The sequence below is a fragment of the Rana temporaria genome, chromosome 12 (genome assembly GCF_905171775.1).
Source record: "Rana temporaria chromosome 12, aRanTem1.1, whole genome shotgun sequence".
In the NCBI taxonomy this organism is placed as follows: domain Eukaryota; kingdom Metazoa; phylum Chordata; class Amphibia; order Anura; family Ranidae; genus Rana; species Rana temporaria.
In genome coordinates, this window is record NC_053500.1 from 64,564,452 (window position 1) to 64,577,170 (window position 12,719).

Here is a 12,719-nt window from a genome sequence, read left to right on the forward strand (position 1 = left end):
ACCAAGCAATATCATAGCCCCCTCCAAGAGAAGTGCTCCTCTGGCATTCTGTGGTCTTTAAGTGTCTGATATTACTATTTGAAAGTGCCTGGTGGATAAACAGTGACCTCTGCTAATGCCTGAAGAAGTAAATGACGTGTACCATATGTTGTTCCATTGATGTAAATTGCCTATTTAATGCAAACAGTTAATATCTACAATATAACCAAAATATATGTATCCACATGTTTTTACTTATTTTTGGGTACACTGGTTAGGCCCCGGCTACACTTGGCAAAATCGGCAGGATGATGAATTTGCCGTCCTCAGTGGCGGGTGTGGTGAGAGAGATGGCCAGGCTGCCTTATGGTAGCTGGCATTAATCCAAAAGTTTAATGGCATGTACATTTGTTCACATAGCTAATCAATAAGGCATGCAACAGGTATCACTTTCCTGGAGGGTGGGGCCACTCCGGCCATGTTAGGACATAGGACATAGAAACAAGGCAAAGCAAATCAACTATGCATGAAAACATAGGAACTGAGGTGCAGAAAAATGGCAGCAAGTGCTTTGGACTAATGAGCGGTACAATAATGAGAGTCTGGAGGCAACAGTGAAGCATGGTGGAGGTTCCTTGCATGTCTGGGGCTTCATTTTTGCATGAAGAGTTGGAGATTTGGTCAGGATCAATGTTGTCCTCAATGCTGAGAAATACGGACGGCTACTTATCCATCATGCCATGCAATTAGGGAGGTATGTGACTGACCCCAAATTTATTCTGCAGCAAGACCACGACCCCAAATATACAATGTCATTAGGAACGATCTTCAGGGTAAAGAAGAACAAAGAGTCCTGAAAGTGATGGTTTGGCCCCCACAGAGCCCTGATCTGAACATCTTGGAGTCTGTCTGGGATTACATGAATAGACAGAAGGATTTGAGGCAGCCTACATCCACAGATGGTCTGTGGTTAGTTCTCCAAGATGTTTGGAACAACCTACCTGCTGAGTTCCTTCAAAAACTGTGTGCAAGTGTATCTAGAAGAATTATTGCTGGTTTGAAGGCAATTTGGATTTTTTTTCTTACATCCTGTTACCAGAGCAGTGCAGTGTTACCATAGTGACACTGCACTACTCTAGGGAAGTGATTGGGATTTTTTGCACTATAATTGTTAATACAGCCATAATGGCTGTTTAAGCAGTAATTTCTTACAGTTCGCAGCTGCATTCATGCAGTCACTGAGAACTACTGTGATAGCTGTGATTGGCTACAGCTATCTCATGGTACTAGGTTTGGCCCTGTACCATGTAATTTCGGTGACCAATTACAGCAATCACATGGTACCACGACGGAGCATAGCCGATCAATGCTCAGATCATTGATCGGCTGTGCCTGGTGCACCCCGAGGGGCATGCACAAAGCGCAGTTCTGGGAGGATGTACGGGTATGTCCTCCTAGAATGACGCTTGTCCCACCTGGCCACTGTACATATATATGTTCTAAAGGTGAAACTACCCTTTAAATACAGAACATTACACTTAGAGATTCTAAATTTGTACACAGAGGTTAAAGAAGTAGTACAGCCTGGGTGAAAAAAAATTAACGTCAGCAGCTACAAATACTGTAGCTGCTGACTTTTAATATTAGGGCACTTACACGTCCAGGGAGCCCGCAATGTCGGCACCCCAAGTCAATCTTCGGATCAACTGCCAGGTGCTGCTGCTCCTTCTAATTGGCCTGGCAGCGGGGGAAGGAGGAGGGGGGCCGAACTTCCGGGAGATCGGACCGCGGCCCATCTCCCGGGAATGGGGAAGGGGACCTGTCACAAAAGCACTGAAGGTTGCCAAATGTGACACCAGAGGGATGGGGGGGGGGGGGGGGGCATATAGGCGGAAAATTTACTTTTGGGTGGAACTCTGCTTTAACTATGAAAAACTATTACGAACATAAATAGAAAAAAACACTACTCCTCTTCAGAACAGATTCAGAACAGTTTATTTTTGACATTTCCAAAAAAGGCGGATTCATTTCACATATAGATTTATTTAATATATAAAAAAGGAGACTTCACATGTGAAGATTTTGATACAACTCTTTTCTGACCATGCCCAACTGGGCAAGCTCAGTGTAAAAAAAAAAAAAAAAAAAAAAGACAAAAGGAACTAGTTTTTAGTCCACCAGATAGGCTGGACATTGCTATAAAGGACATCCGGAACAATGAGAACGTACTGCAGTAAAAAGCATACAAAAAACTCACTGAACTGCCATTTTCTGAATTCAGGAACATCAAACACCTGTAAAACACTGTTGGCAATTTATAATTAGAACTAAAACTTCTGAAAGCCTACTTTTGGTTCTGCTACATCAGTCGGCAAACTGGGGGACATTTTATAAACATTGAGTAATGAAACCGATGAATGTGCACATGTTCATCGGCATGGATTTTGTACTTGTGATAAACCTGTGACCAGACTATGGATGTAAAAATGTTAACATATTCTGGAACAAACAAGGGCTTTAAAACAAGTCTGCATTGACTTCTGTAGCTCATGCACTGTGGAGTAATTCGTTCTCAAAGGCACAGACATGGCAGCTCATCTCTCCTAGCTTCCTCTTTGCAGCCTGCCTTTAATGTAAACAAACAGCAGGTGTTGTAAACACGGCAACCTAACTTCGGTTGTAAACTTTGAGGATGAATTTTGACACAGTACCTGCATCTACCAAGGTCAATGAGGGCTGTTTTTAAAGCTCATTTACTGCTAGTTAACAATATACTGTATATAAAAGTTTAATGTCCATTTCCTAGCCACAAGTTTACTTTAAGACCCCTTTCACACTGAGGGCGTATTGCAGGTGCTATAGCATTAAAAATAGCACCTGCAATCCGCCCTCAACCAGCTGCTCCATTGTCTCCAACGTGAAAGCCCAAGGGCTTTCACACTGGAGCGTTGCGCTAGCTGGACGGTAAAAAAAAGTCCTGCCAGCCGCATCTTTGGAGCGGTGTGTTTACCGCTCCTGCCCATTGAAATCAATGGGACAGCATGGTTTTTACCCTTTCTCGGCCGCTAGCGGGGGTTAAAATCACCCAACTAGCAGCCAAAATGCACTGCAAATCCACCCATAGCGTCGATGGTAAAAATAGCGGTGTTTTACCGCCAACACTATGGGCGGCTCAGTGTGAAAGGGGTCTTAGTGCAATTTTTACTCTAAATTGATTTTAGGATAATGCCATAAATGCACCAAGCCAGTTTTCCCAAACTAGTAAAGGTAACGAACGTGATATCATACTGTTAAACTTTTGGGGAAATGAAATGCAATTTGTTTGTAATAAACCCCTTTCCAACTTCATTTGAATAAAGAATGGTTGTAACTTGTCAAGTGCTTACAAGTGTACCACCATATAGCCTTCCACCTTCTTCATACCACAGTTTGCATATTGGGGCTAACGTATAAAACTGGTGGAAAGGTGAAGGTTTGGCCAAATGCAAACACTTGTGCTTGTCTTTGAACACACATCTGAAAAATAGCTGGAAACTGAACACAAGGGAGGATACTTGTACTTTTCTGTTTTCACATATTAGCACCGCAGTTGCACACACGCCATCATTACCTATGCGTGCAGTACTCTATTATCTAACAACAAATCCAACTGAAAGATTAATAGCTCTTAAATGATATTGAGATGGATCTAAACATTATTTGGACATAAATAACATCTTCTAAAACAGACAGTTCAAACACCTGCAGGACGACAAGGTTTAAAAGAACTGGTTGGTTTCTATAACATGTAAAGAGCTTGTGATATAAGGAACTAAAGAGAAGCATCCTTTGTCAGTATCCTTTGTTAATTTATAGCCATGCAGGCTGCAATACTTAAACTGTAGGCGTTTTTTCCATATTGGAGAACTTTAGGCCTCATTTTAAGCCTTGCCCAAAACCATGACTATATTTTTTTAAATGTCAACACTGAAGAGAGACGTAATTGTTCTATTATTAAAGACGGATACTTTTGTATTTCTGATTGCAAGAAATTAGGCTGTTAATACAAAAGAAAAATCCTTTTGCGGACACTCAATACTGAAATGATTACTTGCATGAATGAATAATCTAATTGATTTTACAGAATAACATTATCTAAGTGAGACAAGAGAACTTGATCTCTAACCCTATGTTAGAATGCTTCTATTCCTGATATCATATGACACACAGAGAATTCTTCAGGCATTCTAAAGAGGGGGAGCTTAAGCAGAACCCTGACTGCTTTACTCAAGGCTGGTCCCAGGTAAGTGCTATCTACAGCCACCATTGTTTACAAGGAATCGTCTCTCAGCAAAAGTCTTCGGGAAGTGTTGTGTTCTTTATTCAGCACATCACAATGATGACCAGCTTCAGACTCACCTTGGACATTTTTTTGGAGAGTTTATCAAGATGCGGCTTGTAGGTGGGAAAACAGACATTATTTGGTCCCAATAAAATATATCACAGAGGAAATCTTGCATTTCACTATGCCAAGATATGTCATCTGGGAAGTAATCCTTAATAGGAGGTTCTAGAAATGATAGAATACCGAGTCTCTCAGAGGAAGAAAAACTCTGAGGCTTTGTGGTAAGTTCCAAAAGGAATGACATTTTTTTTTCTTTGTTTAAAAGTGCTCAACTTCACTAGGATTCCATTGTATGAATATATATTGATTTATAGCAGTTTATATAAAAAAGGAGTTTTGAGGAGCCTGGGAGTCAGGCTTGCAGAGGTCATGGCTGCAGAACGGTTGTTATATTAAGCTGACAATTAGGGCAGTCTCCATCTTCCGCAGCACATACTTCGCAAATCACGCCATGTTGGCACTGTAGCATTGCTCTATTCTGGTCCTGACACTTGTGACATTTTACGGATTGGAGCTGATAAACTGCCTGCAAGGAAATAACAAAAGAGAATGTGAGAGAATACAATAGTAAAAGACCATTTATATAAAATCATAAAGAAATGCCAAAGAGTAAAAATATACTATATGGCCATACGTTTATGCAGACCTTGTTATGAGCATGTTGCATTTCCAATTTCAAAACCATGACCATTAAAGTGGACTTTGTATGTAAACATCAAGGTTCACTTATTCAGTGAGGGCCCTCTCCCCTTTAATTTGCTGCACCAAAAAGGTACAAGAAACAACAAAAATTCATGTGGGGGGGAAATAGTTAATAAACTTCCCTTACCACCATGGTCCCTAGGCAAGGAAAACGTTGCCATCTTTCCAGCAAGACATCAAAGAATGCCGAGTAGCTCAAACCTCATGAGAAGACTACAATGCACGGTGCTGTAGCAAGATCTAGTTACACATTGGGGTACTTGGCAATCCCCCCAGGATCTGCAGTATTGAAGCCAGAGGAAAAGTTAATTGTTTTATTACTTTTTACCCAAAGGTGCTTTTTTACCTTTTTGTTCAACAGATTAAGATGCGGTATGGATGGCGCCATACACCAGGGGTGCCCAACCAAGTGGCCAGCGGAGCCTCCGATGCCCACGTCCTCCTGCACTGGGATAGTGGGTTGGCAAACCCAGATTGCGGCTTGCTGACCCACCATCCCAGACCATCAGTGTTGTAAATGAAGCTGGCGGTAGAGGAAGCACAGCTGCGGAGGGCACAGGGCCGCATAAGCCAATGCTTCCTGTATAGTGCTGCCTCCTGTCAGAGGTGGAGTAATACCAAGTGCACTCTGCCACGTCTGGCAATACCTAAATGGAAGACTGTTATTAAAGGTAAGTTTATTACTTTAACTCACAGTGTATTTATGTATGGGCATATCTGTTCTGCAGTGGTTACTGAGCTGCTTTCAAACTTATTTGCAGGTGCAGTGCACCTACAGATTACCTGTACTGAGCGATAAACTTTGGTTATGACCTGCAGGTTTGGTGCGCTTTCAGAAAATTCTGCTGTGCGGTAAACCGCAGCACATTAATGTGAAAGCAGCCTTAGGTCCCTTTCACACGATTGGTCAAACCCAGTCAGACCCTTCTTTCATCTCTATGGAATGGCAGACGAAAACTGACTTGTGTCCATTTACACCCACCTACCTCCAATCCAATCCGCTAAAAAAAAACAGAAGGGGATCCATCCCCTTCTGTCTGGGCAGATCAGAGTGCCCATAGAGTAGAGTGGGCTGTGTCTGTGTTCAATCTGCAATGCAGAGTGGACACAGACCTGTCATCCACCGGCTTCACTCATTGTAGCTCATGACCGGTTACCAAGCCGCTTAAGTGGCCCTCGCTCTTAAAAAGGTTGGGCACTGAGGTTGGGGGTCTGTACAGGCCAACCACTGTCATGTTCTTCCACAGCATAAGCTTTAACCACTTCCTGCCCAAGGTGCGTAACAGGACGTCCTTGACTTTGAGCGGGGATATCTGAATGATGGGTGCAGCTCCAGGCATCATTCAGATATCGTCCTTTTCATCCGGTGATTCTCTGCACCATAAGAATGATCATAGCGGTTGTTCCACCGCTTGATCATTCTTACAGGAGGCAAGAGGGGACGCCCCCCCTCCTCCCGCCTCCCTCCGGCGCTTCTTCAGACTCACCACTGCGATCGGTGAGTCAGAGAACGGATCCACCGGCCCAGAATGCAAACTATAGAGATTTCCGGCGGACCAGATGGTCGCTGGAGTCTCTATGATCGTTCCGAGGCCGGGCACGATGTAATGACGTCATACCCGGCCTCTGCATTAAAAAAAAAACGGCGGCGCCTCGGCTGGGAAGCCGAGATCCTTTTTTTGTATTATTTATTTCAGGCTTCCCAGCCCAGAGGTGAGATGTGGGGTCTTATTGACCCCCATATCTCACTTTAAAGAGGACCGATCATGCCATATTCCTATTACAATGGATGTTTACATTTAGTGTCAAAGTAAAAAGTAGAATAAAAAGTGCACCTGTCCCCGTGTGCTCGCACGCAGAAACGAACGCATACGTAAGTTCAGTCCACATATGAAAACGGTGTTCAGAGCACACGTGAGGTATCGCCACAAACGTTAGAGCGATAGCAATAATTCTAGCCCTAAACCTCCTCTGTAACTCAAAACATGTAACCAGTAAAAAAAATTAAACGTTGCCCATGAGGATTTTTAAGTACCAAAGTTTGGCGCCATTCCACGAGCGTGTGCAATTTTGAAGGGTGACATGTTAGGTATCCATTTACTCGGTGTAACTTCATCTTTCACATTATGCAAAAAAATTGGGCTAACTTTAATGTTTTGTTTTTTAAAGTGGAGTTCCACCCTGAAAAAAAAATTGCCTCCAAAAATAAAAAATTTTACTTATCCGAAATAGCTGTTGTTATTCGGAAGTCCCGAATCTGCCTCTTCATTCTCCCCGGGGGATTCTCTTTCTCCTCCTACACTCGGTTTCTTCTTGTGAATGGGGGGCGCTGCATTCTGGGAACTGTGTGTATCCCAGAAAGCAGCCGGCCCATTCACAAAGCGCCGCGCTGCTCGCGCATGCGCAGTAGGAAACGGGCAGTGAAGCCGCACGGTTTCACTGCCTGTTTCCCTTACTGTGGATGGTGGAGCTTGGATTTACCAGGATCGAGGATCGGCCTCGGCGGGGGCCGACATTGCTGGCGACTAGGACAGGTAAGTGTCCTTATTAAAAGTCAGCAGCTACAGTGTTAGCAGCTACTGACTTTAATTTTTTATTTTTTTCCCCCCAGACCTCAGCTTTAAGCATGAATGTTCGAAAAATTGCTGCGCAAATACTGTGCGAGATAAAAAAAATCAAAGACCGCCATTGTATTTTCTAGGGTCTCTGCTAAAAAACATATATAATGTTTGGGGGTTCTATGTAATTTTCTAGCAAAAAAATATATGATTTTTACATGTAGGAGTAAAGTGCCAGAATTGGCCAGGATGGGAAGTGGTTAAACAAAGAGGTTAATTTAGTAAAACTGGAAAGTACAAAATCTGGTGCTGCTCTGCATAGAAACCAATCGGCTGAAGTTAGAAGCCTGGTGGCTACCATGCACAGTTGTACCAGATTTTGCACTCTCCAGTTTTAGTAAATCAACCCTTATTTATGTCTTTTTTGACCTGACTTTGTGCACAGAGGCACTGTCATGCTGGAATTAAAGGGACATTCTCCAAACTCTTGCCACAATTGTCTAAAAAGCCTAAGGCTTAATTTCCACTGGCGTTTTTACAGCCACTTTTCTGAGCGTTTTTTACAGCTTAAAAACGCCTGTCCATGTTATTCTATGGCATCATGCCCACATAGGCGTTTTTGAGCTGCAAATGGCATAGGCGTTTTTGAGCTGTAAAAAAAACGCAGGACCAGGGCGTTCTGAAGCTCCAGAGTAGAGCTGTTAAAACGCTGGATGTTAAAAAACGCTCAAACGCGCAAAAACGCGACCGCGGCATTTTTAAAGCTGCAGCTCACAAAAAAATTATTATTTTTTTTTTTTTACAAAATAAACATGGACAGGCGTTTTTAAGCTGTAAAAAAGCCTAACAACAGTGGCTGTAAAAACGCCAGTGGAAATTAAGCCTAAGCGGTATTCTTTACTAAAAACATCAATATTCTTTAGGGATGTCCACATACTTTTGACCACACTATTAATATTGTCCCCCTCTAGTTATGCTGAGAAATGTTTTAACCACTTAAAGCGGAGGTTCACCCATAGAGAACACATTTTTCCCTTAGCTTCATGCTCGTTTTGTCTAGGGGAATCGGCTAGTTGTTTTAAAATATGAGCTGTACTTACGGTTTACGAGATGCATCTTCTCCGCCGCTTCCGGGTATGGGCTGCGGGACTGGGCGTTCCTATTTTGATTGACAGTCTTCCGACGGTCGCATCCATCGCGTCATGATTTTCCGAAAGAAGCCGAACGTCGGTGCGCAGGCGCAGTATAGAGCCGCACCGACGTTCGGCTTCTTTCGGCTACTAGTGACGCGATGGATGCGACTGTCGGAAGCCTCTCGGAAGACTGTCAATCAAGAAGGAATGCTCGCTCCCGAAGACCCATACCCGGAAGCGACGGAGAAGATGCATCTCAAAAACGGGTAAGTACGGATCATATTTTAAAACAACTAGCCGATTCCCCTAGACAAAACGAGCATCCATCTAAGGGGAAAAGGTCTAAAAATAAATAAATGGGTGAACTCCCGCTTTAAAGGACCCCTCACTGTATATATACGTAATTTTTTTAAAGATGGATATCTCGGTAACGGCAGCAGCTGCTGCCACAACCGAGATATCCATCTTTTCAGTGAGCGGTCCTTTAAACGATAACGGTGGTCTCCGCAGTGGATTCGCCGCAAGATCACCATTATCGGCGGCGGGAGAGGGGCCCCCCCCTCTAATTACGTGCACTTGACTCTGGGTCTACAACAGAGAAAATAAAGCAAAAGCAATTGTGTTTTGTATAAGAGATAGAAAGGAAAGGCAAATGTAATAGCCCCCATTTAACAATTTCAACTTCTGCCTGCTTATTCTGAAGAGGGCCCTACAATTCATAAGTGAATCAAGTGACAGAACTCTGCAGTATGAACACATCAAAGATTACCAGATACTTGTAAATGTAGGACAGTGAAAATTCTGCTCAACAGCCACCTCCCGGAACACTTTGTACAGCAGGTAAAACTAAACTTTTACTGTAGAAAAATACAAGACAGAACACAAGGGCATGGTTTATAGTGAAACTAAAATGTCTTTCAGTGAGCACATATTTAAATCTGAACTCCAAGCAGATATAAAAGACACAAATAAGTGCAGCTCATTACATGAATTAAAAAACAAAAAAACTAAAATACCTGAATTTGAAGTGGCATTAGCCTTTTGCAAATCTGCTATACAGCAGAGCTCAGGCTAGGAGATGGAGGGACAGGATTGGGAGTCAATCAAGTGTGCTGTATGCAAATATGCTAACAAGGATCTGATAGAAGGAGAGAGCAGATTGGGTACAGGGATGATCTTGTCAGACTGTAGATGCTCTTTTACTTACCAGTCACAAGGCTGGGGATGAGCAGATTGGGTAGAAGGACTGCTGATGCTTACTGTCCACTCAGAGGGCGAGGGATGAGAGAGGACACCACTGTATTCCCTACCTGTCACCCACCTGGGTGTGTCGTGTGATGGGGCTGGGTAAGCCTCAGTACTCAAAAATTCAAATCTTTGGCAGATAATCAGCTCCCTTATATGTATTTCATATCTGCATTTAGCGGTTTGCCTGGAGTTCAGCTTTAATACATTACTTTAATTTTTACCTGCACATAATTCTTGATGTAAGTTTCACTTTTTTAACAAAGCGGCTATTTCCATGGCTTTATGGGACATAAAAAGGTGTAGATTCTGTCTGTATTGACTAAAACACTCAGTTTCACTAAATAACATCTGCAGGGATAAAATGAGTTAGACCTGACAGGTAGACTGCAATGACCAGGGAGAAAAGAAACACTACTAAGAAGAGCAGAAGAGCCTGCATATGCAATAACCAAATATAGATGGCATCATGTACATTATAAAATGCAATGCATACACAGAAATAGGAGTTTGAAAACGAACAAATTCACAAACAAATATGATTTCCATTTCAGTCAATAAATAAAGTTAGACATTAAAGGCTAAATTCACCTTTTGAAAAAAAAAAAAAATAATAATAATAATAAACGTACATATTTTTGGTCGCATTTCCTATTTTTTTTTTCTAACGAGCCTGCAGAGCATTGCTTTCCCGATCAGCAGATTGTGGGTGCAATGCCAGGATCCTGCAGACTCTGAAGCCTTGTATACACAATCGGATTTTCCAATAACAAACATGTGATGGCAGGGTTTTATCGGATAATCTAACCGTTTGAACGCTCCATCGGACAATTGTTGGAATTTCCAACAACAAATATATTTTATAGCATGCTTTCAAATTTTCTGACAACAAATGTGTGCCCTCAGATTATCCAATCGTCTGTAGACTAGTCCGTCACAAAAAAATCCAAAGTACAAACACGCATTCTCAGAAGCAATGCTAACCATAAGACAACATTAGCAGAAGTTGCCCAAAGGGTGGCGCTAAAGAGCTGTCTGTTTGCATACCAAGTTCACTGCCAACGCCCTTCGCACAAAATTCCACGGATTTGTCCATTGGAAATCCGATCGTGTGTACGAGGCTTTAGAATAGCTGTCTGCCCATACCTTAGATACGGGTATACAGTAACTTGAGAGCAGAAAGAACAATGAAGTACGAGAGCGCTCACTAGCGCCCTCACAGTTAATTGAGAACTACAAGCCGTCAGCCACAATGGACGGATCCCACCAACACTACTTTGTGGCATGGAGGAGCATGTGATCCAGAAGTGACAGATAGCAGTTATGCTCATAACTTCAATAATTAGTCTTCAGTCACACCCATTCACAAAACATAAGAATTGTTATACTGGCTGGGCCATGGGTCAAGTCTTACTGGGAAGCTAAATGTAGTTGTTTTTTGTGTTCGAAAATTTAGACATTTCAACTATGCCTAAGCATTAATCAACATTTTCCCTTCATTTCCGTCTGAAAAAAAGCACTGTACTTCCTAGTATGTGAGTGTGCCTAGGCAACCTTGTGCCCATAGCCTCATAGCTGTATATCTGCAGTGTATTCTCCCTAATAGGAAGAGGAATCAAAGTCCTGCCTCTACCAAGATGATCACCACCATATAAGGTGCAGAACAAGACATGCTAAGTCCGCTGCAGGAAGATCACAGGTTGCACAGGTGGCTAGCCTTTTGTCCTCTACTTGCTTCTTTTTTTGCACAGCTTCCACAGTTTAGTTCCTCTTTAACCACTTGCTGATCATAATATGTATACAGTGAGGAAAATAAGTATTTGAACACCCTGCTATTTTGCAAGTTCTCCCACTTGGAAATCATGGAGGGGTCTGAAATTGTCATCGTAGGTGCATGTCCACTGTGAGGCCCCGTACACACGACCGAGTTTCTCGGCAGAATTCAGCCAGAAACTCGGTCGGAGCTGGATTCTGCCGAGAAACTCGGCCGTGTGTACACTTTTCAGCGAGGAACCCGTCGAGGAACTCGTCGGGCCGAAAAGAGAACATGTTCTCTATTTCCTCGTTGTTCAATGAGGAAAGTCGGCCCGCCGAGCTCCTCGGCGGCTTCCACACTGAACTCGCCGAGGAACTCGATGTATTTGGCACGTCGAGTTCCTTGGTCGTGTGTACGGGGCCTCAGAGACATAATCAAAAAAAAAAAATCCAGAAATCACAATTTATGATTTTTTAACTATTTATTTGTATGATACAGCTGCAAATACGTATTTGAACACCTGTCTATCAGCTAGAATTCTGACCCTCAAAGACCTGTTAGTCTGCCTTTAAAATGTCCACCTCCACTCCATTTATTATCCTAAATTAGATGCACCTGTTTGAGGCCATTAGCTGCATAAAGACACCTGTCCACCCCATACAATCAATAAGAATCCAACTACTAACATGGCCAAGACCAAAGAGCTGTCCAAAGACACTAGAGACAAATTTGTACACCTCCACAAGGTTGGAAAGGGCTACGGGGAAATTGCCAAGCAGCTTGGTGAAAAAAGGTCCACTGTTGGAGCAATCATTAGAAAATGGAAGAAGCTAAACATGACTGTCAATCTCCCTCGGACTGGGGCTCCATGCAAAATCTCACCTCGTGGGGTCTCAATGATCCTAAGAAAGGTGAGAAATCAGCCCAGGACTACACAGGAGGAGCTGGTCAATGACCTGAAA

The 12,719-nt window shown here is 42.8% G+C and overlaps 1 protein-coding gene across 3 annotated transcripts in view; it reads right to left on the minus strand.

Annotated features, from left to right (window-relative positions):
* Window positions 1–3,174: 3,174 nt before the first annotated feature.
* The window catches only part of UNK (unk zinc finger), a 102,214-nt gene continuing 92,669 nt past the window's right edge, over window positions 3,175–12,719 (minus strand). For 2 of the 3 annotated variants that reach the window (XM_040330522.1, XM_040330520.1), the window contains one exon: window positions 3,175–4,889. In XM_040330522.1, coding sequence (XP_040186456.1) covers window positions 4,731–4,889 — 159 coding nt within the window. In that variant the 3' untranslated portion in view covers window positions 3,175–4,730. Of the gene's footprint in view, window positions 4,890–10,225; window positions 10,353–12,719 lie in introns of all 3 variants that reach the window. The other variant, XM_040330521.1, reaches the window with a different exon arrangement.